The 27,034-nt window shown below is 38.9% G+C and overlaps 2 protein-coding genes across 8 annotated transcripts; both read left to right on the top strand.

Annotated features, from left to right (window-relative positions):
• On the top strand, positions 1 to 5,007 carry LOC131829866 (serine protease 1-like). 6 transcript variants are annotated; one of them, XM_059172081.1, is made up of 5 exons: positions 1 to 146; positions 2,387 to 2,571; positions 3,331 to 3,584; positions 4,096 to 4,232; positions 4,756 to 5,007. In XM_059172081.1, the coding sequence occupies exons 3-5, from the start codon at positions 3,455 to 3,457 to the stop codon at positions 4,903 to 4,905; spliced, it is 417 nt and encodes a 138-aa protein (XP_059028064.1). In that variant the 5' UTR covers positions 1 to 146; positions 2,387 to 2,571; positions 3,331 to 3,454; the 3' UTR covers positions 4,906 to 5,007. The 6 variants fall into 6 exon arrangements, with proteins under 6 accessions (XP_059028064.1, XP_059028060.1, XP_059028063.1 ...); XM_059172077.1 differs by having other exon boundaries at positions 45 to 146; positions 2,441 to 2,571; XM_059172080.1 differs by lacking the exon at positions 1 to 146 and adding an exon at positions 753 to 843 and having other exon boundaries at positions 2,441 to 2,571.
• On the top strand, positions 47 to 26,741 carry LOC131830457 (serine protease 1-like). Of its 2 annotated transcripts, none has more exons than XM_059172690.1 (5): positions 47 to 146; positions 24,053 to 24,212; positions 25,050 to 25,303; positions 25,830 to 25,966; positions 26,501 to 26,741. In XM_059172690.1, exons 1-5 carry the CDS (start codon positions 47 to 49, stop codon positions 26,648 to 26,650), a joined length of 801 nt encoding a protein of 266 aa, XP_059028673.1. In that variant the 3' UTR covers positions 26,651 to 26,741. The 2 variants fall into 2 exon arrangements, with proteins under 2 accessions (XP_059028673.1, XP_059028674.1); XM_059172691.1 differs by lacking the exon at positions 47 to 146 and adding an exon at positions 21,779 to 21,838.
• Positions 26,742 to 27,034: the final 293 nt, after the last annotated feature.

Genomic DNA, 27,034 nt, shown 5'->3' with positions numbered 1-27,034 from the left:
TTGTCGATGTCAAACCTGGAGGTATAAATAACACATAGGACATAAAATGTCATCTGTGGATGACAGACATTCATTGCCCTCCCCAGTCCAGATCCAGGGAGCAACCATGAAGACCTTCATCTTCCTTGCCCTGCTGGGAGCCGCTGGTGAGTCTACAATAATGATTCAGTGTGTGTCCCTGATGTATTTGTTTGCAGTTTGTACTCTGAAAGACAACAATGAATACGGAATAGAATCTCTATACTCAAAAAACATAATATAAATATTGAAATGACAGTGTATATAGTGGTCCCTTATTTTCTGTGGCAGCTACATTCACCCCCAGTAGATGCCTGAAGCTACAGATAGTAATGAATCCTATCATACTATGATTTTTCCCCACATATACATACCCATGATAAAGTTATTTTACAAATTAAGAACAGTAAGGGATTAACAACAAAGCTACTAAAAGCATAGAACAATTATAACAACATAGTGTAATAAAAGTTATGTGACTATACTCTTCTGTTTGTCTCTCTCAAAATATCTTATTGTACTGTACTCACCTTTCTTGTGATCATGTGAGATGATAAAATGCCTATGTGATAAGATGAAGTGGGGTGAATGACATAGGCATTGTGATTAGATTAGTAATGACCTTTGGAAGATTCATCAGAAAACAGATCATTCGCTTCCTGACTCTGGTGAACCAAGGGTAACCAAAACCACCATAAAGGGAGGGACTACAGTTCTACAAATGTCTACACATAATTCAGTCTGCCTTGAGGGGGAAAGATGATAGTGAGCAAGAATACTTAGCGCAGAAAGTATAAAGAGGCAGAAATTGCTCTGAATTTCAAGGTAAAATCTATGGAGAAAGAGAGAAGAGGAAAGGATAGTTAACATTAAGGAGATGTTGTTTTGACCTTTCTAAGCATTTGGAGTTAATCACTGGGAGATAAAATTGGGACTAGTGACTAGTCTTGGGCTCATTGAAGAGGCTATGAAGGTCAAAGCCCAAGTCTCCTCTACACCAACAGACATCTTCACAGGGATCCTGACAGGTGACCGTACTTCATTTCTCATGAATAAAAGCTAGGGGCTGAGTTTTACAACATGCTCGCTAACAAAATCTCTCTGGTGAAAAATAACATATTTAATCATCAGAAGAAAGAAAAATGTCTATTTCTGCTTTTTTATACTACTAAATTTTATAAAAATCTTATGATTAAATTTTCCTGAATTGGATGAGTATAAATTCAGTACATCTGTCTATAGATCTGGAACTGTCTTTCCCAAAGTTACTTTAAAATACTTGAACAATAGGGTATGTATAATACAATCATCAATTCTGGGAGCCACAGAAATCGTAATAATTTGATGGGCAGACTTTAGAATGCTGAGTAAATTTTAAAATGTTAGAAAGAAAATGGAGATAAGGGGAAATGTTGGAAAGAAAACCATATCATATTCTGTTAAATTATGTCATGAAAATTTAAGGCAAGAACCAAAAGAGAAACTGGGGAACAAGAGTACAAAACTCTCTATTCCTTCAAGGCTGGAACATTCTTATGGGCTTCTAAAAGCTTCCAACTACCAACTACCATAAATAAACATAAGTGTGGTTACTGAAAAGCTTTATTGAAACCTTTGCAGGTCTGCTGAGCAAAGTTTTATATAAAATGTATTCTTTATATCCATAGAGAGTAATGTTCAGGACATTTATTACATAAGGAGTCTCTGACAGATGGGTATATGTGTGTGTACGTGTATTAAAAGACATGCATTAAAAAACAATATACTGCCTTTTGCATCAATGTGGATGGAACTAGAGGGTATTATGCTGAGTGAAATAAGTCAATCAGAGAAAGACAATTATCATATGATCTCCCTGATATGAAGAATTTGAGAGGCAATGAGGGGGACTTGGGGAGTAGGGAAGGAAAAAAATGAAACAAGATGGGATCAGGAGGGAGACAAACCATAAGTGATTCTTAATCTCACAAAATAAACTGAGGATTGCTGGGGGGAGGAGAGGAGGGAGAGGGGGATTGGGTTACAGACATTGGGGAGGGTATGTGCTATGGTGAGTGCTGTGAAGTGCATAAACCTGGTGATTGACAGACCTGGACCCCTGGGGCTAATAATACATTATATGTTAATAAAAATTAATAAAAACAATATATTTATCAAATTTAAAGCATAAATTAAAAAATTAGATATTTCTAATAGGTACAGTAGGTATTAAAAGTATTGAATAATAAGATTTGGAAAAATCATGAAAAAATTATGTTATCGCCATTTCCTGATTATGTGTGAACAGGAAAAAATGATCTTCCCTTTTATAATTAATCCCCCAAAACTTGGTGGTAAGTAGAAATTCCAAGATGGATCTGTTTAACAGATTGTTTCCAACTTTTCCTGGCCAGCTGCTTTCCCCATTGATGACGATGACAAGATCGTTGGGGGCTACACCTGTCAGAAGAATTCCGTTCCCTACCAGGTGTCCCTGAACTCGGGCTATCACTTCTGTGGTGGCTCCCTCATCAATCCCCAGTGGGTGGTGTCCGCAGCTCACTGCTACAAGTCGTAAGTAACCAGTCCTCACCTCCCTGTTCTCTCAGAACAGCTCATGCCCCAGCAAAGCCAAAGAACACTCAGGGCAAACTACACAGTTATGCTTGAGGGTCAGGCATTCAGATCTAGGAGGCTAATCATTCCTCCCAGGTACTGAATAATGCATGGAGGGAATTTTACATGGAAAGGTAAACTTAGAGTTCCCTGATGTCCTTCCAAGTGATGGTACCGAAGACATGGGGAGAGGGGACTAGTGAGTGATGAAGAATACTCTGAACTAGCTCAAGAGCATGAATCAACAAATACTCTTAATCATTATATCTCCATATAGAGGAAATAATCCACAGGAAGCCTCCAGTACAATATTGAAAATAAACATAGTTCATTCTGCCCCCTTAAATTTCTGTCATGTTTCTGATTCCTGCCACATCTCCCCAGAATAATACATAATCTGAACCAGAGGAGAAGTGGCAGGTGCTGAGAAGTCGTCACCAATTCCTGCTTCACCTAACATCGTTTTATTGGCATCACTAGTCATGGGAACTAACCTTCTAACAAGACAGTGGGCTGTGAGTCTGTACTGGTAGGGACACCCACCTTAAAGTCATGGTCTCCTGCACCATGTCCGATAAGGCTATCTTAATGCACAATTTTCTATGTGTGGAAATGCTTGCAGGGGATGGTGTTCGTGCTGATGCTTATGACTGGGGTGAACTGGGTAAAGGGAAAATCTCAACTTGGTCCTTTAAGGCTTTGCATTCTTTGATCCAGCCGAATCCAGGTGCGTCTGGGAGAACACAACATCGCAGTCTCTGAGGGTGGTGAGCAATTCATCAATTCAGCCAAGGTCATCCGCCACCCCAGATACAACCAAAATACTATCGATAATGACATCATGCTGATTAAACTGAGCTCTCCCGCCACCCTCAACTCTCGAGTGTCTTCTATCTCTCTGCCAAAATCCTGTGCAGCTGCTGGTACCCAGTGCCTCATCTCTGGCTGGGGGAACACCCTGAGTACTGGGCGTAAGTGTCACCTGGAGCAAAAGCACCAAGTATGGAAATCCTAGAAGTGAAGGACATGTAGAGGCTCAGTTAGTCTGAATTGTCACTCAAGGCAAGTTTCCCAGAGGATCGTTTGTAGATATATGGAAGCTTAGGAAGATGCCTTTGCTGGGAAACACAACAAAAATGAGCCATGATAAAGATGGCAGATATTTAATTGAAGTGTGATTAGTGATTTGCAAAGAAGTAGAAACTGAGGAGGTAAGCACAACAGAGGGATTTGGTACAGCCTAAAGTAGAGACCTGCTTGAGAAAGTCTCTAGATTTGAGATCTGTAGTCACTGATGCTAATGTCAGAGAGAACAACTTATTGATGAAAACTGTTTAGAAGTCATTCCAGATAACAACTATTCTTCCAAAACAGAAGATACTGGCAATCTGAGACAGTAGGGAAGGTAAAGGGAGATAGGCAAAGAAATCTCCAGGAATCCTATAGGTAATATTTTTCGATTTTTACTCTCCTGCCCCACAGAAAAGTTTCCTGATGTCCTGCAGTGTCTTCAAGCTCCCATCCTCTCTGACAGCACTTGCCGCAATGCCTACCCTGGCAAAATCACCAGCAACATGATCTGTCTGGGTTACCTGCAGGGTGGAAAGGATTCTTGTCAGGTTAGTCTCTTTTTCTACATGCACTTCCACAATAATTCCCTTTCCCAAAACACAGGCTGAAAAGCTATCTCTGTGATGGATTTTAAGGGACCATGGATAGATTTGTGATCAGTAATAAATTTTCTTTTTGATATATAAAGAGCTAGGGATAAGGGTAAAAAGATACACAGAAGATGGCGTGGTAAGAGGACATCCAGGTGCTCTATTTAGGAGTGATATTGTAGAAGAAATCTTTCTGAAAAAAAAAAAATAGGGTTACTTGAGTAGCATTGCACTCATAAGTCCTTCCTCTTTTGGCCCTGTGTGCCTGCAACTAAGAAAAGAGCAGGAGCTAGAAGGAGGGAGGAGAAAGGAGAGGTATACCATCAGAGATTAAGAATTGGATTTCCAGGGGAAGGGAAGGTGCTTCCTAGAGAATCAGCAACGTGGGAAAACAGACCCAGGGTCATGGAGAAACAACGCTGAATCTTGCTCCCATCTTGGCATAGTTGGGAGTTCTTACTGTCTCTTCCCTCTTGCACAGGATGACTCTGGTGGCCCTGTGGTCTGCAACGGAGAGCTCCAGGGCATTGTCTCCTGGGGTATTGGCTGTGCTCTAAAAGGCAAACCTGGTGTCTACACCAAGGTCTGCAATTACGTGAGCTGGATTCAGGAGACCATTGCTGCCAACTAAGCATGTAAGCATGTGTCATACTCTATGTACTATCCTCTTGGTCAATTTCAACTTCCAACTATGCCTGAAAACAGTATCTAAATAAAAACATTTTGCTCCACATCCTATGTGTCCACGAACTGTCCTTACTTTGATTTATTAACTTTCTCTTCAAACTTACTGCTGTGTAAGTAGGTGGGCATAGAATTGAACAATTACAGGAGGAATGAATTGGAAGGGATACATTGTGATTCATTCTGCCTGCTCAAAATGAATTTATTAATCACCTACTATCTGCTAGGCTTTGTGTGGTCCCCTAAGCCTAGAGGTCATTGTTATTGTCACATTTTGAACAGAGAATGACACCAAGGTGCAGAAAGTGAAATTCAATGGCCCAAAGTCCTTTGGTAAGCTCATAGTAGTCAGGCAGAGACCAAGCTCCAGCTATCCTGATTGCTGATGCATTGCCACTGCTGTGACACCATGGTCTCCTTCTGTGCTCTAATCCATCTGAAACTCTGTGAGACTAGATGAGGGAAACTACTAGGTGGAGAAATTTTTACAAATCACCAATTTCCTGAATTCTGCAAGGTTCTACTAACCTATGAGTTCCAGTTCTCTAAGATCTTTCTTGTTTCCTAATGGGGTTTTATTGCTATAGCAGCCATGACGTTAGCAAGCAATCTGTGCCCCTTCTCCACCACCAGTCCCCTAAATCTCAGGCCAAATAATGTAGTATTTTGAACTCTAAGAAAAAGGAAGTGCAAATGCATGTACGTTTGTAGGAAATAGATCTATTACGCCAAGTTCATAGAAGATTTGGCTACAGAGTTGGCTTGGAGTACAAGTCGGATTCTTGTGCATTTGCAGTATGGATCCAGGAAAAAGATATCATGGGATCTGAGCATGGAAACACTGGAGCAGGTGGAGGAGGTTTGAAAGGGAGAAGTGTTCCAAGCCTCCTTGATAAGGTGAAGAAGGAATATTATCTTAGTCAGTTTAGACAGCTACAGCAAAAATGCCATAGACTAGGTGGCTTAAACGACAAACTAATTTCTCATGGTTCTGGAGGCTGGGAAGTCCAAGATCAAGGTGCCATTGAAATAGTGGGGGCCCACTTCTGGCATGTAGACAGTGGCCTTCTCACTGGGTCCTCACAGGGTAGAGAGAGGGCTCTAGTCTCTCCTTATAACGACACTAATCCCATCACAGGGGCTCCACCTTTATGATCTCATCTAAAGCTTGCAAAGGCCCTGCCCCCTAATACCATCCCACTGTGGATTAGGGTTTGAGCACATACATTTGGTGGAGGGACACAGTCATGCAGTCCATACTGGGTATCTTGGAAGAGGAAAGTATGGGAAGGTACACACCTCACTACCAAATCTCTATTCCTCTGTAACTCTGGATGGCGTGTTCATAGGGAGCAGTCCTGAGCCCTTAATATTGCCTTGTCAATGTCACCAGGATGGAGCCCAAATTCCTTTTCATTGTATTTGAGGCTAACTATTTGATCATAACTAAGCTGTCCTGTCTTATTTCCATTTCAATGCTTTCTATAAGTCCACTCCATCCCCACCATCAATATACGCCTACCAACTTCAGCCCAAGTAGAGGGCAGATTCAGAGACCCTGGCAGGCTAAGTGAGATAGATAAAAGGTGAGAGATCAGGGCCGGCCCAAATAAACAAATCCCATTTCTTGATACCATTCTATAGTCTCTTTTCAGCTTCTCTTGTCACTTTCTGTCTCTTGTCTTTTTAAAATCTAACCCTTTGTAATTTGCAAATGTATATTAAAATGTAAAATCTGTACACTCTTTGACCCAGAAAATTCAATTCTCAAACTCTATCCTGTTAAAACATGCATATAAAAACAAAACAAAGTATACATGAAAGTGTAGCATTTAGAAGTCATTTGTTTGCAAGGAATAGAATATCCAGCTCATTAGGTCTTGCATTTATGGAAGCTTAGAAATGGGGAAGGCTTCAGGGATGCTGTGATTCAGCAGTGCGAAAATGTCAAGGACCCAATTTACTCCTGGCTCTGTCCTGTGCACTACTGTCATTTCTGTCACTTTATCCTAGGGACAAAGCCTTATGATCAAAAAGCCCTCAGGGGCCTACTCTCCCTTGTCTGTATCCAGGGAAAGAGTTAAACAAAGTTGCTCCCAACATTTTTGGAGAGCTTTTTTTCCCAGATGCCCCTGGCAGTCATCATATTGTGTGTCTCACTAAATTCAGTCATTTGTACAACGCTGAGCCAATAATTAAATGGGATTATGCTGATTAATTTACAATAAAGCAATACGGCGTGGCATCAGAGCAAAGGGTGGACTTTACATTCTGTAAGAAATATGGCTTACATGGTATATGCTTGGTTAACTGAGTAGTTATAAGGCTAGTCACCAAGAGAAGGAGGAGTGGATATAAAGGAAGAGGACACAGTCTCCACCAGAATAATCTAGGGTGCTTATCAATATATTGTCTATGAAATACTGAAAACCCAGGAACATCTCAAATATTCATTTAATAGAATATTGATTAAATAAACCTGACATGTCCCGTAGTGGAGACAATGTAACTATTCTCCTCATTTATTCAAGCACTTACCCAAAATATTTATTGAACAACTACAATATACCGGTCCTGTTTTATGAACTTAAGGTACAGCAGAAGAAAACAGTCAAAACCCTGCCTTCATGATATATGTATTCTCACTCGATAAATAGAAAACAAATGAAAAGAATGTAGTGCTGATCCATGCAAATGCTACAGGGAAATCAAACTGGATAAAGGTGTAGCTGACTGGAATGTATAGACCTGCCAAGAAGTATAGTGGATATTTGAAATGTGAGGGTTGGGGAATCTACACCCTGCATAGTAAAAAATCCTTCTGTAACCTATGACTTCCCCCAAACTTAACTACTAATAGCCTACTATTGGCCAGAAGCCTTACTGATAACATAAACAGTTGATTAACATGTTTCATATATGTCCTACAAACTATATTCTTACAATAAAGTAGAGAAAAAATGCTATTAAGAAAATCATAAGGAAGAGAAAATTCACTTACAGTTGTACTGTAAGAAGTCACAAATCAGTGGACCCATGCAGTTCAAACTCCATATTGTTTAAGGGTCAACTGTGTAATCAGAAACACATAAGAAGACCTATGAAAATGAGGACCCCCAGATGGCTCAGTTGGTTAAGTGGCTGACTTGATTTTGGCTCAGGTCATGATCTCAGGGTGCTGGGATGGAGCCCTGCATCTGGCTTAGTGGGGAATCTGTTAGAGGATTCTCTCTCCCTTTAATCTTCCCCATCATGCTCTCTCTCACTCTAAAATAAATAAATAAGTCATTTTTTCTTTAAAAAAAGACCTACAGGAAAGGAACCAATATCATCAGGTCCCAGGAGTTCAGCTAGATAGTTATCAAACCATTACAAACACCTACAAACTCAACAGGAGATCAAAGAAAATAATAGCAGCAATTCTATGAACAAAGCTCCTCCAGGGCCAGAGATTGGGAGGCCGCCATTTTCATTCTCATATTCCAAAACTGTATGGGAAGCTTTCAAGAAACAAAAGTTACTGAGAACAGACCCAAGCAGATTACTTCGCCTGGCCCCTAGCAAGGGTGCTGCAATTATGCCTTGGGCAAAGACATTTGCTGCAACAGGCCCCTCACCCAGAAGATTAAAAAGAACATTCATCCAAGACCAAGTGAACCAGTCAAGGAGAACTGCAAGACAACAGCACTAGGGGAATACAGCACATAGAATCCATGGCTTTTTCCCATAATTCTTGAGTCTTTCAAAGTTAAATTTTAAAAATTTTCTTTTTTTCTTTTTCCATTTTTAAAAAATTTTTCCTTTTTTCTATTTTAACCAACATTTTATCTTATCCATACCTATTTATTTATTTATTTGTTTATTTATTTATTAGATTTTGTTTTTTCAGTGTTCCTAGATTCATTGTGTATGTACCATCTCTCTTTGCTGAGAGAACCCCTTTCAATATTTTCTGTAAGGCTGGTTTGGTGTTTGCAAATTCTTTCAGTTTTTGTTTGTCCTGGAAGCTTTTTATTTATCCTTCTATTTTCAATGACAGCCTAGCTGGATTTACTATTCTTGGCTACATACTTTTCTCATTTAGTGTTCTGACTGCTTCTGGACTGCCAGATCTCTATGGATAGGTCTCATCACAATATAATATTTCTACCTTTGTAGTTTATAAACTCCTTGTTCCAAGATGCTTTCAGGATTTTCTCTTTGTCTCTGAGACTTGCCAGTTTTACTATTAGATGATAGGGTGTTGACTTATTTTTATTGATTTTGAGGGGGATTCTCTGGACCTCCTGGATTTTGATGCCTCTTTCCTTTCCCAAAATTCGGGAAGTTCTCTGCTATAATTTGCTCCAATATACCTTCTGCCCCTCTCTCTCTTTCTTCTTCTGGGATCCCAATTACTCTAATATTGTTTCATCTTAGGATATTACTTATCTCTGGAATTCTCCCCTCATAATCCAGTAGTTGTTTATCTCTCTTTTTGTCAAATTCTTTATTCTCCATAATTTGATGTTCTAGATCACTAATTCTCTCTTCTGCCTCATTTATCCTAGCAGTAAGAGGCTCCATTTTTAATTGCACCTCATTAATAACTTTTTAAAATTTCAACTTGGTTAGATTTTAGTTCTTTTACTTCTCCAGAAAGGGATTCTCTAGTATCTTATATGCTTTTTTCAAGACCAGCTAGTATCTTTATAAACATCATTCTGAACTCTAGTTCCATCATCTTACTAATGTCCATATTGATTAGGTCCCTAAATGTCAGTACTGCCTCCTGTTCTTTTTTCTGAAGTGAGTTTTTCCTCCTTGTCATTTTATCCAGAGAAGAATAGATGAATGAGAGAACAAAAATGCTTAAAGAGTAACAATGCCACTAGAAAAATATACACTAAACAAATCAGAAGAGACCGAAAGCCAGGAGAAAAAGAAAGGAAAAAATATATATAATCAGGCTGGTGAATAGAACAGAACCACACACCAGAATTTTGGTGTGTTTTGGTCTATTAGAAGAAACTGCCTCCCCAAATTTTAAGGACAGAAACATACACACACACACAGACACACACACACACACACACACACACACACATATATATATATATATATATATATATATATATATATATATGACCATAGTCACCTACAGGCAATACAATGGCACTAAATTCCTATCTTTCAACAGTTACCCTGAATGTAAATGGGATAAATGCCCCCACTCAAAAGACACAGGGCATCAGAATGGATTTAAAAAACAAAACAAGACCCATTGATACATAAACTAATTTTAGACCCAAACACACCTCCAGATTTAAAGTGAGGGGATGGAAAACAATTTACCATTCTAATGGCATCAAAAGAAAGCTGTGTGGCAATCCTTATATAAGAAAAATTATATTTTAAGCCAAACACTATAATAAGAGATGAGAAAAGACACTATATCATACTTAAAGGGTCTGTCCAACAAGAAGATCTAACAATTTTAAATATCTATGCCCCTAACATGGGAGCAGCCAACTACATAAACCAATTAATAACAAAATCAAGGAAACACATTGACAGTAATACAGTAAGAGTAGGGTACTTTAACATCCCCCCTCACTGAAATAGATATCTATCTATCTAAGAAAAAGATCAACAAGAAAATAAATACTTTAAATGACACACGAAACCAGATGGACATCACAGATATATTCAGAACATTCCATCCCAAAGCAACATGTTGGGACATACACAGTCTTCTCTACTGCACATGGAACATTCTCTAGAACAGATCACATCCTGGGTCACAAATCAGGTCTCAGCTGCTACCAAAAGATTGGGAACATGCCCTGCATATATTCAGACCACAATGCTTTCAAACTAGAACTCAACCACAAGAGGAAAGTTAGAAAGAACTCAAATACATGGAGGCTAAAGAGCATCCTACTAAAGAATGAATGGGTCAACCAGGAAATTAAAAAAGAGTTGAAAAAATTCATGGAAACAAATGAAATTGAAAACACAACTGTTCAAAATCTTTGGGATGCAGCAAAGGTGGTCAGAGAGGAAAGTATATAGTGATACAAGCCTTTCTCAAGAAACAAGAAAGTTCTCAAATACACAACCTAACCCTACATCTAAAGGAGCTAGAGAAAGAACAGCTCTTCTTCTCCTAAATCCAGCAGGAGAAGAGAAATAATAAAGATCAGAGCAGAAATCAATGAAATAGAAACAAACAAACAAAAAGAGTAGAACAAATCAACAAAACTAGGAGCTGGTTCTTTGAAAGAATTAATAATATTGATAAACCCCTGGCCAGATTTATCAAAAAGAAAAGAGAAATGACCCAAATAAATAAAATCATGAATGAAAGAGGAGAGATCACAACCAAAACCAAAGAAATACAATTATAAGAAAATATTATGAGCAACTCTATGCCAGCAAATTTGACAATCTGGAAGAAATGGATGCATTTCTAGAGACATATAAACTACCACAACTGAACCAGGAAGAAACAGAAAACCCGAACAGACCCATAACCAGTAAGGAGATTGAAGCAGTCATCAAAAATCTCCCAAAAATAAGAGCCCAGGTCCAGATGGCTTCCCAGGGGAATTCTACCAAACATTTAAAGAATAATTAATTCCTATTCTCCTGAAACTGTTCCAAAAAATAGAAATTGAAGGAAATCTTTCAAACTCATTTTATGAGGCAGCATTACCTTAATCCCCAAACCAGACAAAGACCCCATCAAAAAGAGAATTACAGGGGCACCTGGGTGGCTCAGTGGGTTTAAGCCTCAGTCTTTGGCTCAGGTCATGATCTCAGGGTCCTGGGATGGAACCCTGCATTGGGCTCTCTGCTCAGTGGGGATCCAGTTTCCTTCTCTCTCTCTGCCTGCCTCTCTACCTACTGTGATCTCTGTCAAATAAATAAATAAAATCTTCTAAAAAAAAAAAAAAGAGAGAGAGAGAATCATAGACCAATATCCTTGATGAACACAGATGTGAAAATTCTCACCAAAATACTAGCCAATAGGATCCAACAGTACATTAAAAGGATTATCCACCATGACCAAGTAGGATTCATCCCAGGGCTGCAAGGTTGGTTCAACATCCGCAAATCAATCAATGTAATAAAATACATTAATAAAAGAAAGAACACAAGACACATGATACTCTCAAGAGATGCTGAAAAAGCATTTGACAAAGTACAGCATCCTTTCTTGATCAAAACTCTTCAAAGTGTAGAGATAGAGATTACATACCTTAATATCATCAAAGCCATCTATGAAAATTCCACAGTGAATATCATTCTCAATGGAGAAAAACCGAGAGCTTTTCTGCTAAGGTCAGGAACACAGTAGGGATGTCCATTATCACCACTGCTATTCAACATAGTACTAGAAGTCCTAGCCTCAGCAATCAGACCACAAAAAGAAATTAAAGGCATCTGAATCAGCAAAGAAGAAGTCAAACTATCACTCTGCAGATGGTATGATACTTTATGTGGAAAACCCAAAAGACTACACTCCAAATCTGCTAGAACTCATACAGGAATTCAGTAAAGTGTCAGGATATAAAATCAATGCACAGAAGTCAGTTGCATTTCTATTAAACCAACAACAAGACAAACGAAAAAGAAATTAAGGAGTTGATTCCATTTAAAATTGCACCCCAAACCATAAGATATCTAGGAATAAACCTAACCAAAGAGGCAAACAATCTGTACTCAGAAAACTATAGAATATTCATGAAAGAAATGGAGGAATACACAAAGAAATGGAAAAATGTTTCATGCCCATGGATTGGAACAATGAATATTGTGAAAATGTCTATGCTACCTAGAGCAATCTATGTATTTAATGCAATCCCTATCAAAATACCACCAACTTTTTTCAAAGAAATGTAACAAATAATCCTAAAATTTATATAGCACCAGAAAAGACTCCAAATAGCCAGAGGAATGTTAAAAAAAGAAAATCTAAGCTAGTGGCATCACAATTCCAGACTTCAGGCTCTATTACTAAGCTGTCATCATCAAGATAGTATGGTACTGGCACAAAAACAGACACATTGATCAATGGAACAGAATACAGACCCCAGAAATGGAGCCTCAAATCTATGGTCAACTAATCTTTGGCAAAGCAGGAAGGAATGGCCAATGGAAAAAAGGCAGTCTCTTCAACAAGTGGTGTTGGGAAAATTGGACAGCCACATGCAGAGGAATGAAACTGGACCATTTCTTTACACCACACACAAAAATAGACTCAAAATGGTTGAAATGACAGGAATGATGACAGGAATTCATCAAAATCTTGGAGGAAAACACAGGCAGCAACCTCTTCGACCTCAGTCACAGCAACTTCTTCCTAGAAACATCGCCAAAGGCAAGGGAAGCAAGGGCAAAAACGAACTACTGGGACTTCATCAAGATAAAAAGCTTTTGTACAACAAGGGAAACAGTTAACAAAACCAAAAGACTACTGACAGAATGGGAGAAGATATTTGCAAATGACATATCAGATAAAGGACTAGTATCTAAAATCTATAAAGAACTTATCAAACTCAACACCCAAAGAATAAAGAATCCAATCCAGAAATGGGCAGAAGACATGAACAGACATTTCTGCAAAGAAGACATCCAAATGGTCAATAGACACATGAAAAAGTGCTCAACATCACTCGGCATCAGGGAAATACAAATCAAAACCACAGTGGGATACCACCTCACACTAGTCAGAATGGCTAAAATTAACAAGTCAGGAAGCCACTTTGTAGAGCTGGAAGAGGTATCTCTCAACAATATGTATTTACTTCAAATAAACATCTAGTTCAGAATTCATTAAGTTCCAGGAAGACATGGGATCTTTGGGGCAAAAATAAGGAAATATATAAAGAGGTAATAATCTGAGATTAGGAACAACTTCCTAAAGTCAAAAGTGGTTTTGTCTTGCTGTGTCTAATCATAGTACTTTACTTACTACTTGTTCTGAAAACTCTAAGATGGCTCTCAGCTGTCATCCTCATGGTTATGAGCTCTCACAGCAATGTAAAATAAAGCAATACCTGCACATGGAAGCCTAGCTCCTTACACAAGGAGCTAGGCTTCCATCTTTTTCTCACATAGTATAGATATTGGAGATAGATGTGGAAGTTTATTTCAGACTGGTACACACCATAATCCACTTGTTAGTTTTTCCACTAATAACCAAAAAATTTCAGCATATGCTCATAATGAATTCATCTGAGGAAAGTTGGTTTAATAAGATGAATAGAAGCTTCTTTTACCCCCCCCCAAAATATTTAATTCATTATTTAATGTCAGTATTCTCATCATTCAATTTTTATGGCAAGTGATTTTGGTATTGAAATAAAATGTTCAAAGGCCTTTAAAAATAATAACATTTACTTACTAATTTAGTATTATTTTGGTTGTACTTTAAAAGTCACTTAAGAAGTTCTGTCTCATTTAATGGAGAGAAATACAAGTCTTTACTTAATCTTGGAGATAGTCATGTATTCTGAGTAGCTCAGTCTGATCATTATTTATCTGTACCCCATCTCAGCTATGGACTCTGCCTAACCATAGTCTTATCATATGATCCAACAATCGAGATAAAATCTTGTCTCTACACACAAAGCTACATATGGATGTTTATAGAAAATTTATTTGTAATTGGCAAAACTTGGAAACAACCAAAATGCTCTTATGTAGGTGTATTGATAAATAAACTCTGGGACATCCAGCCAATGGAATATGATTCAGTGCTAAAAAGAAATGAGCTATGAAGCAACAAAAAGACATGGAGGAAACTTAAGTACATATCACTAAGGGACAGAAGCAAACTGAAAGAGTTACATATTGTATGATTCTAACAATAAGACATTTTGGAAAAGGCACAGTCATGATGTCAATAAAAAGAATAGCAGTTTCCAAGTGTCAGAAGTCAGAGGACTTTTAGGGCAGTGAAAATACTCTGTATGCTACTCTAATGACACATATCATTCATTATAAATCTGTTCAAACCCATAGACTATACAACAGCAAGAAGAGTGAATACTGTGGTAAACTATGGACTTTGAGTGGTAATAATGTGTCAGTGTAGGCTCATCCTTTGTAGTAAGTGGACCATTCTGGTGGGGATGTTGGAAATGGGACAGGGTATGCACTGGTGAGGCCATGGGGTATATGGGAAATCTCTGTACCCTCCTCTCAATATTGTTGATAGCCTTAAATGCCTGCTCTTAAAAAAAATTATTAACTCTTTTTTTTGTTGAGTGAAAATTATATAGAATGGGCAGAGCCAGAAGTATTGCAATACTGATTGTGCTAATAGGGGGCAATATTAAGTGGAGTTATAATTAGTGAGGTTTTTATTGTTGTTACATATTTCTGCTGGTTTTTTTCCCTATATTTTTCTCAATAAACATGTAATAGATTTACATGAACCATGAGGGACTGTGAACTCTGAGAAACAAACTGAGGGTTTTAGAGGGAAAGGGTGTTGGGGGAATGGGTGAGCCTGGTGGTGAGTATTAAGGAGGGCATGTACTGCATGGAGCACTGGGTGTGGTGCATAAACAATGAATCTTGGAACACTAGAAAAAAAAAAGAATGTAGTACATTTTGCAGAGCAGATATATTGTTCATTTTTAGTAAAATTCCCAGGCTGTTTACTTCACAAAACTTAGTCGTAGCCCTTACCACCTTACAAAAGTCCATCACCCACATTCATGTCTGGGAAGGAAGCCAGCTGAGAATGAGTGCAGTGCAGGGCAGGCTGGGATTACAGATCAGCTCCACCCTCATCCTCCCACATCTGTTCAGAGTCTCACATTCATCACCATGTGTTACAAATGAAACACAGTTACAAAGAGAGGGCAGAGTAATTTATTTCCGGGGAGAGCTATATTATTAGGCTGCAGACATCTGGTGCTCCAGATGTCCCGATGGTGCTCAATAGCCTCGAATCGCTGACTTTAGGAGCAGCATGCCCCAGGATAGGGCTGAGCCAAAATGCACAATTCTGTGAACCAGAGATATACAGAAGGTTTATTCCTTCTTAGTATTCAGGAGGTGAAAAACACAATCATCATCAATATCATCACAACCAGTACTACTTAAGTTTTTTCAACATGTCACACCTTTCTTACATACTTTCAAGTAATATTCAAGCCTCACAACTATCCTATGAAACAGGCATTAATATTCCTCATTACATGAAGCTTAGGAGGTCAATTGTATTTTTCCAATGTAAGACAGCTAGTAATTCCTGCTGCCAGGAATCAAATCCTAGAAGCTAGACCCCAGAGTCCTTGCTCTTCACCACTATATAGGACTTCATAAAAATATTTGGACATTGGGGAAGAAAGGCATCCCCAGAAGCCTGGAAAACATGGAGATACTAAAGTCACAGTCATTTCATTTAATAAGCATTTATGTAACATTTCCTATTTCCCATTAGAACTCCCTGTTGTAAGCACTTTATTATTAGAAAATCTGAACAGATCAGTGAGGAGTAGAAAGTGACTCAGTAATCAAAAACCTCCCACTACAGAAAATCCCAGGACCAGACATTTTCACTGGCAAATTCTAGTGAACATTTAAAGAGAAATTAATACCCATCCTTCTCAGACTCTTCCAAAAAGTTGAAGAGGAGGGAACACTTCCAAACTCATTGTAAGAAGCCAGTGTGAGTCTAATAGCAAAGCCAGAGAAGGTAGGACATTACAAGAAAATTGTAGACCAATATCCCTGACAGAACCCACTATTTGTTTCATATTTTTGTAGAGGGGGTTTAGTTAAGAAGTTCTCTTATAAGGCTAACTTAAAACAAGAGTGTAGTGCACTGAAGAGTCATAAATGTCAAAGACAAAAACTGAACAGTAAGAGGATGGATTTTATTCAGACTATTGCAGTAAGAACACCCCAGATCTAAAGATCAGAGTGTCTCAGCAGGATGGTTTTGCCTTAAGGCTTCTAGAGGGAGAAATAAATGTGTTAAAGGTGGGGAGATTTGTCATTGAGAAAAATAGTTGTTTTCAGTCAGAGGACTTCTCAGTCAGCTGAACAAAAATTGTTTTCTCTGTGTTTAACCTGTTTCAGGGGAAAAGGGAATTGTAAGCTTAGCTAATCACTCATGAGACAAAGAATGGGGAGTTGGGAGGGTCAGTTCTGGCCACTTCAGCAGGTTCAAGTAAAGTGGGGAAAGATCTGTGTTTAGTTTTGTCACAGGTAAATAAGAGAGTCATCCTGAGTTTTATGGGAGTCACAAGAAAGAGTGGCAAAGTCTCTAGTAACTCCTGTGTGGAAGGGTAGTTCTTTGTGGTAAGCCATTTCCCCGAACCCAAAATTCTGAGTATTTTTAATAGTCACTGTTTATGGGAGCACAGGGCTCAGATCAAGTTCAACATGTCAGAGGAAATCCAGAGATTCAATCTGAGTCCTGACTTTGCCAGAAACTTCTATGAGGATCACAGCTTCCTCATCATGAACATGGGGAGCAAGGGATGATTTATTAAATTCATTTCATATCTGGATGTTTGGTGAGTCTCTAAGAATGTCAGAGGGACACTTTAGAATCAAAATCCTAGAGAAAAACATAAGTGGTAACCTCTTTGACATTGGCTACAGCAACTTCTTCCAGGACATGTCTCCAAAGACAAAGGAAACAAAAGCAAAAATGAATTTTTGGGACTTCATCAAGATCAAAACCTTCTGCACAGCAATGGAAACAGTCAACAAAACAAAGCGGCAACCCATGGAATGGGAGAAGATATTCACAAATGACACTACAGACAAAAGGCTGATAACCAGGATATATAAAGAACTCCTCAGACTCAACACCCAAAAAACAGATAATCATGTCAAAAAATGGGCAGAAGATATGAACAGACACTTCTCCAAAGAAGACATACAAATGGCTAATAGAAACATGAAAAAGTATTCATCATCATTAGCCATCAGGGAAATTCAAATCAAAATCTCATTGAGATACCACCTTACACCAGTTAGAATGGCCAAAATGAAAAGGACAGGAAACAATGTTTGTTGGAGAGGATTTGGAGAAAGGGGAACACTCTTACAATGTTGGTGGGAATGCAAGTTGGTGCAGCCACTTTGGAAAACAGTGTGGAGATTCCTTAATAAGTTTAAAATAGATCCCTGCCGCACATCGAGGTCTTTTATCCATTTCAGGTTTATCTTTGTGTATGGTGGAAGGAGAATGGTTGAGTTTCATTCTTTTACATATAGCTGTCCAATTTTCCCAGCACCATTTACTGAAGAGATTGTCTTTTTTCCGCTGGATATTTTTTCCTGCTTTGTGGAAGACTAGTTGACCACAAGTTGGGGGTCCATTGCTGGGCTCTCTACTCTGTTCCACTGCTCTATGTGTCTGTTTTTGTGCCAGTACCATGCTGTCTTGGTGATCATGGCTTTGTAGTAAGCTTGAAATTAGACAACATGATGCCCCCCCCCCACTTTGTTTTTCTTCTTCAGCATTTCCTTAGCAATTCATGCTCTCTTCTGGCTCCACACAAATTTTAGTATTGTTTGTTCCAGCTCTTTGAAAAATGCCGTGGAATTTTGATTGGGATGGCATTGAAATGATAGATTGCTCTAGGCAGTATAGATATTTTAACAATGTTTTTTTCTTTCAATCCATGAGCATGGGATGCTTTCCCATCTTTTTTTGTCTTCTTCAGTTTCTTTCATGAGTGTTCTGTAGTTCCTCGAGTACAAACCCCTTACTTCTTTGGTTAGGTTTATTCCCAGGTATCAAAATCCTAGAGGAGAGCATAGGCAGTAACCTCTTGGACACCGGCCACAGCAACTTCTTTCAAAACATGTCTCCAAAACAACAACAACAATAAAATTTCTCCAAAGGCAAAGGAAAAAAAGTGCAAATGAACTTTTGAGACCTCATGAAGATCAATTGCTTCTGCACAGCAAAGGAAACAGTCAACAAAACAAAGAGGCAACCCACAGAATGGGAGAAGATAGTCACAAATGACACTACAGACAAAGGACTGATATCCAAGATCTATAAAGAACTTCTCAAACTCAACACACACAAAACAGATAATCATGTCAAAAAATGGGCAGAAGATATGAACAAACACTTCTCCAAAGAAGACATACAATTAGCTAACAGACACATAAATAAATGTTCATCATCACTAGCCATCAGGGAGATTCAAATCAAAACCTCATTAAGATACTACCTTACACCAGTTAGAATGCCCAAAATTAAGAAGACAGTAAACAACATGTGTTGGAGAGGATGTGGAGAAAGGGGAACCCCCTTCACTGTTTGTGGGAATGCAAGTTGGTGCAGCCACTTTGGAAAACAGTATGGCGATTCCTTGAGAAATTAAAAATATAGCTACCCTATGACCCTGCAATTGCACTTCTGGATATTTACCCCAAAGATACAGATGTAGTGAAAAGAAGGGCCATCTGTACCCCAATGTTCATAGCAGCAATGGCCGCAGTCACCAAACTGTGGAAAGAACCAAGATGTCCTTCAACAGATGAATGGATAAAGAAGATAGTGTCTATATATACAATGGAATATTATGTCTCCATCAGAAAAGATGAATCCCCAACCTCTGTATCAACATGGATGGAACTGGAAGAGATTATGCTGAGTGAAATAAGTCAAGCAGAGAGAGTCAATTATCATATGATTTCACTTACTTGTGGAGCATAAAGAATAATACAGAAGATATTGGGAGTTAGAGAGGAGAAGTGAGTTGGGGGAAATCAGAGGGGAGACAAACCATGAGAGACTGTGGACTCTGAGAAACAAACTGAGGGTTTTGGAGGGGAGGAGGGTGAGGGTTGGGTGAGTCTGGTAGTGGGTATCAAGGAGGGCCCGTATTGCATGGAGCACTGGGTGTGGTGCACAAACAATGAATCTTGGAAAAATGAAAAAATTAAATTAAATTTAAAAATATAGAAGCAGGGAGATGGCAAGTGATGTCTGGGGGGCATAGTCACACAGGGAGGATGGGACAACAAAGAAAGGCCATGTCACAGAGAGGGGAGGAAAATGTCAGCAGATACATCAGGATTTCTGAGATATTTGGGATAAGAAAAGGGTGACTCCCTGCCTTATGTGCCATTCATTTAGTAGTTAATGAGAGCCTACCTTGTCCTAACATTTGAGGCACGTTCCCATGACTATGGCCTTAGGAGTTGCTTTGCCCATCTTTTCTCCTTAGATCAGTTGTTTCCAGCTGGGGATGATTTTGACCCTGAGGGAACATTTACCAGTGTCTGGAGATATTTTGGTTATCACAACTGGGAGGAAGGGCTAGTGGTACTTGTAACTAAGGCAAGAGATGCTGATAAATATCCTATAGAGTGCAGAGCAGTTCCCCACAACATAGAATTACCTGGTCCCAAATGCAGTCCTGCCTTCTAGTTAGTCATCTTTTTATCAGCAACATTTCAAATGTAAAAGAAACAATCTACTCAGGAGGGAGGATTTGCTAAAACAGACATAACATCCTGGTAGGTCATTATGATATGTAGGAGGAGAATCTGGTTCTATGCAGCTAGAGGTTAGTTCTTCCTGAGATTCACTTATTCTGGAAGTTTCTGCCATGCCTCATTAATTAGGACAACTCCTGCTCCAGGAACACATTTCTTAGATTTTTCTAAGAATTCTATCTGCTCACTAGAGGCATCCTTTAATTTGATCAAGTTCCGATTGTTCTCCTTAAATATGATTATGGCATCAATCACGCAGAAGGCCATGGCCTCAGAAATGAGGCTGCTTGAGTTTGAATGTTGTGTTGATCACTAAAGTATATAAAACTTTGAGCAAAACATGTAATTTCTCTACGCTTCATCCTCCCCATCTATAAAATGGTAAAAATTAGAACATTTATTAGGGATTGAAAGAAATGATGTATATAAATCCGATTCACAATGCCTGACACATAAGAAGTACTCCATAAATTTGAATTCCATTATTATTGGACAAGATTTCTGCATTATCATGCTGTCCAGATGAAAGTGGCAAACTTAATAAAGAAGTGCTGTACAGCAGTTAAAAAGAGATTCTGAAGCTAGATTTCCTGGGTTGGAATCCTGACCCCACTGTATACTTGCTATGTGGTTTTGGTCAAGTCCTTGCAATTTTGTATGCCTCAGTTTTCCCACATGTAAAGTGGGGATAGTAATAGGTATCTTCTAGGGCTGTAATAAGAATTACTAAATTAATATATGCAATGTTTTATATATGTAAAATATACAATAAGCTCTAATAAATGTAAGTGATTCTTTCACTCTTCTGTCTAGACCAATCATAGCTTCAATTCAGAATAATTTTTTTTTCTCAAGGAAACAAGGTGTCCCTATTAATAATGAAAAGGTAACATGGATATCCAAGACCAGAGATACCACAGAAAAATTATATAATTGTTAAAGAGCCAATATTAATTAAACATTGGGAGAATAGTGTTCAAGTTGGTCCTCAAGATAAAAGTTCACAATTGAGACAACCAAGTATCTAAGAATTTTGTCTGGTATACAGGACACCCGTAGCCCCCTTCTGTGAACTTACTCCAACTTATTTCTCTGTTATGGGGAACAAATCATACCAGGTGGGTTTATAACTTCCATTCCCATAACCTTCTGGAAAAATAGACAAAAGCTAATGTTTAAATCTGATACTGAATTATCTTCAGTTTTTCACAGAATTCAATTCTAAACTTGGATCAGTGAGTTTCCAACAAAATCAGTTTTCTGGCACCCATGGCCATGGGTGTTGATGTCAGACCAGGAGGTATAAATAGCTATGGATGAGAGATGTTCGTCACACTCCCCAGTCCAGTTCTAGGGAGCAGCCATGAAGACCTTCATCTTCCTTGCCCTGCTGGGAGCCACTGGTGAGTCTATAATAAGAAGTAATTCTGTGTGTGTCCCTGATATTTTTGTTTGCAGTTTGTACTCTGAACGACAACAATGAATGTGGAATAGAAACTCTTGTACTCAAGAAGCTTAAAATATTGAAATGACAGTGTATATAGTAGTCCCTTATATTCTGTGGTCCCGACATCCACTCCCAGTAGGTGCCTTAAGCCACAGATAGTACTGAACTCTATATATACTATGTTTTTTTCACCACATATACATACCGATGTTAAAAGTTAATTTACAAACTGGGCACAGGAAGGAATTAACAACAAAACTAATAATAGCTTAGAACAATTATAATAATGTACTATAATAAAAGATATGTGACAATGTTTTTCTGTCTCTCTCAAATATCTTATTGTACTGTATTCACCTTTTTTAAAATTATTGTGTTATGTTAGTGACCACACAGTACATCATTAGTACTCATCTTTCTCATCTCATGTGAGATGATAAAATGCCTACCTGTCCTGATGAAGTGGGGTAAATGTTATAGGAATTGTGATGTGGTTTTAGGTGAGTAATGACCTTCAGAAGATACATCAGAAAATGGATCATCTGCTTCCTGACTCTGGTTAACCAAGAATAACCAACACCAGCATAAGGGGAGGGACTACAGTTCTACAAAAGTTAATACATAATTCAATCTCCCTTGTGGGGGAAAGATGATAGTGAGCAAGAGTACTTAGTGCAGAAAGTATAAAGAGACAGAAATTGCCCTGAATTTCAAGGTAAAATCTATGGAGAAAGAGAAGAGGAAAGGATAGTTAACATTAAGGAGATGTTGGTTTGACCTTTCTAAGCATTTGAAGTTAATCACTGGGAGATAAAATTGGGACTAGTGACTAGTCTTGGGCTCACTGAAGAGGCTATGAAAGTCAAAGCCAGAGTCTCCTCTACACCAACAGACATCTTCACAGGGATCTTGACAAGTGAAGCTACTTCATTTCTCATGAATGAAAGCTAGGGGCTGGGTTTTACAATTTCCTCACTAATGAAATCTCTCTGGTGAAAAATAACATATCATTTAATCATCAGAAGAAAGAAAAATGTCTATTTCTGGCTTTTCATACTACTGAATTTTATACAAATCTTACAGTGAAACTTTCCTGAATTGGATGAGTATAAATTCAATGCATTAATCTATACATATGGAAATATCTTCCCCAAAATTACTTTAAAATACTTCAACAATAGGGTATGTATAATACAAGCATTGACTTTGGGAGCCATACAAATCTTAATAATTCAGTGGGCAGACTTTAGAATGCTGGATAAATTTTAAAATGTTAGAAAGAAAATGGAGATAAGGGGAAATGTTGGAAAGGAAACAATATAATATTCTGTTAAATCATGTCATGAAAATTTGAGGCAAGAACCAAAAGAAAAACTGGGGGAACAAGAGTACAAAACTCCCAATTCCTTCTAGGCTGGAACATTCTTAGATGGCTTCTAAAAGGTTCCTTTGTGCTATGTCATGGGGTTATCTACTCTATACAAACTATCATAAATAAACTTAAGCGTGGTTACTGCAAAATTTATTGAATCTATTTGTGTGGCTGCTGAGCAAAGTTTTGTTTGAAAAGTATTCTTTATACCCTTAGTAATGTTCAGGGCATTTATTACATCAAGAGTCTCTGATCCAGGTGTGTTTTTGTGTGTGTGAGGGTGTAGTGTATACATTTTTTTTAAAAAGTATGTTTATCAAATTTAAAGCATAAATTTAAAAATTAGATACTTATAATAGTATATGTTGGGTATGTTTTAAAAATAGTATAATGAGGGCGCCTGGGTGGCTCAGTGGGGTGAGCCGCTGCCTTCGGCTCAGGTCATGATCTCAGGGTCCTGGGATCGAGTCCCGCATCGGGCTCTCTGCTCAGCAGGGAGCCTGTTTCCTCCTCTCTCTCTCTCTCTGCCTACTTGTGATCTCTCTGTGTCAAATAAATAAATAAAATCTTTTAAAAAAATGTTTAAAAAAAATAAAAAATAAAAAAAATAAAAATAGAATAATGAGATTTTGAAAAAATAAAATGTAACAATTATGCTATCACCATTTCCTGATTATGTGTGACGGAAAACATCTTCTCTTTTCTGGCTCATCTGCAAAAACTTAGCGGTAAGTGGAAACTACAAGATAGATCTGATCTGTTTAACTGATTTTAAAAGTTTCCACTTTTCCTTGTCAGTTGCTGTCCCCATTGAGGATGATGACAAGATCGTTGGGGGCTACACCTGTCAGAAGAATTCTGTTCCCTACCAGGTGTTCCTGAACTTGGGCTACCTCTTCTGTGGTGGCTCCCTCATCAATCCCCAGTGGGTGGTGTCCGCAGCTCACTGCTACAGGCCGTAAGTAACCAGTCTTCACCTCCCTGTTCTTTCAGATCAACTCATGCCCAAGCACTGCCAAAGAACACTCAGGGAAAACTACACAGTTATTCTTGAGGGTCAGGCATTCAGATCTAGGAGGCTAATCATTCCTCCCAGGTACTGAAAAATGCATGGAGGGAATTTTACATGGAAAGGTAAACTTAGAGTTCCCTGATGTCCTTCCAAGTGATGGTACTGAAGACATGGGGTGGGGGGAACTAGTGAGTGATGAGGAATACTTAGAACTAGCTTAAGAACATGAATCCATAAATATTCTTAATCATTACAGCTCAACCAGGGGGGTAAAAAGGCATATGGAGGAAATAATCCACATGAAGCTTCCAGTATAAGATTAAAAATAAAAACAGTTCATTCTGCCCCCTTAAATTTTTGTCATATCTCTGATTCCTGGTGCATCTTCCCAGAATAATACGTAATCTCAATATATAATATATGTAATCTCAATATATAATAATATATAATCTCAACCAGAGGAGGAGTAGCAGGTGCTGAGGAGTCACCTCCAAATTCCTGTTCCACCTGCCATCATATTATTGGCATCACTTAGTCTTGGGAACTAAACATATTTAACTTTCTAACAAGAGGGTGGGCCTGTGAGTCTGTAGTGGTCGGGACACCCATGTAAGAGTTACCGTCACCTGCACCATGTCGGGTAGAGCTGCCTTAATGCACAATTTTCTATGTGTGGAAATGCTTGCAGAGTATAGCGCTCATGCTGATGTTCATGACTGGAGTGAACTGGGAAAGGGGAAAAGCTCAAGTTGTCCTTAAAGAACTTTATGTCCTTTAATCCAGCCAAATCCAGGTGCATCTGGGAGACCACAACATCGCAATTGTTGAGGGTGATGAGCAATTCATCAATTCAGCCAAGGTCATCCGCCACCCCAGATACAATGAACAAAACTTTGATAATGACATCATGCTGATTAAACTGAGCTCACCTGCCACCCTCAACTCCCGTGTGTCTACTATCTCTCTGCCAAAATCCTGTGCGGATGTTGATACCCAGTGCCTCATCTCTGGCTGGGGGAATACCTGGAGTTTTGGGGGTAAGTGTCACCTGGAACAAAAGCACCAAGTCTGGAAATCCTAGAAGTGAAAGACATATAGAGGTTCAGTTAGCCTAAATTGTCACTCAAGGCAAGTTTCCCAGAGGATGGTTTGTAGATATATGGAATCTTAGGAAGATGCTTTTTCTGGAAACACAACAAAAATGAGCCATGATAAAGATGGCAGATATTCAATTGAAGTGTGATTAGTGATTTGCAAAGAAGTAGAAACTGAGGAGGTAAGCAGAACAAAGGGATTTGGTACAGCCTAAAGCAGAGAACTGCTTGAGAAAGAGTCTCTAGATTTAAGATCTGTAGTCACTGATGCTAACGTCAGAGAGAACAACTTGTTGATTAAAACTGTTTGGAAGTCATTCCAGATAACAATTGTTCTTTCAAAATAGAAGATACTGGCAATCTGAGAGAGTAGCGAGGGTGGGGAGGGACGGGGGGTGGGGAGATTGAAAGAAAATTTCCAGGATTCCTGTGGGAAATACTTTTCCATTTTTACTCTCATGCCCATCAGAAAATTTTCCTGATGACCTGCAGTGTCTTCAAGCTCCCATCCTCTCTGACAGCACTTGCCGCGATGCCTTCCCTGGGAGGATCAGCAGCAACATGATCTGTCTGGGCTACATGCAGGGTAGAAAGGATGCTTGCCAGGTCAGTTTCTTTGCATACCTTCCAGTCAAACATCATGCCATTCCACAAAGTTTCCCTCCCCAAAACACAGATTGAAAAGCTGTGTTAGGGATGGCTTATAAGGGACCTTGGACAGATTTGGGATCAAGATTAATTTTCTTTTTGAGACATTAATGGCTAGGACCAAGAGTAAAAAGATACACAGAAGATGATGTACAAACAGGACATCTAGGAGCCCTGCTGAGGAGCAATATGGTAGAAGGAAGCTTTCTGAAAAAAGGCACAAGTAGCTGGGCAGCATTGCATTCATCAGTCCTCACCTCTTCTTGGTCCTGCATGCCTGCAACTAAGAAAAGAGCAGAACTAGGAGGAGGGAGAAGAAAGGAGAGGCATGCAGACAGAGATTGAGAATTGGATTTCCAAGGGAAGGGAAGGTGCTTCCTAGAGAATTAGCAACCTGGGAAAAGAGAACCAGGGTAATGGAGAAATTGCATTTTGCCTTTTTCCCATTTTGGCATAGTTGGGAGTTCTTACTGCCTCTTCCTTCTTGCACAGGGTGACTCTGGTGGCCCTGTGGTCTGCAACGGAGAGCTCCAGGGCATTGTCTCCTGGGGCATTGGCTGTGCTCTAAAAGGCAAACCTGGTGTCTACACCAAGGTCTGCAACTACGTGAGCTGGATTCAGGAGACCATTGCTGCCAACTAAGCATGTAAGCACGTGTACTGCTCTATGCACCATTCTCTTGGACAATTTCACTTCCAACGATGCCTGAAACTGTATCTAAAATAAAAATGTATATTCCACATCACATGTGCCCAAGAACTGTCCTTGCTTTGTATTTATGAACTTTTTCTCCAAACTCTCTGCTGCTTAAGAGGGTGGACATGGAATTGAACAATTACACAAGGAATGAATTGGAGAGGTTATAGCGTGATTCATTATGTCTGCTCAGAATGAATTTAGTAATCACCTACTATCTGCTAGGTATAAGCATGGAGAAGCTTAGAGGTCACTGTTACCATCACATTTTTGAACAGAGGATGACACCAAGGTGCAGAAAGTGAAATTCAACTGCCCAAGTCCTTCTGC

Source organism: Mustela lutreola, chromosome 4 (assembly GCF_030435805.1).
Source record: "Mustela lutreola isolate mMusLut2 chromosome 4, mMusLut2.pri, whole genome shotgun sequence".
Classification (NCBI taxonomy): domain Eukaryota; kingdom Metazoa; phylum Chordata; class Mammalia; order Carnivora; family Mustelidae; genus Mustela; species Mustela lutreola.
The sequence above is the reverse complement of the archived record's forward strand: the minus strand, read 5'-3'. Positions and strand labels throughout refer to the sequence as shown.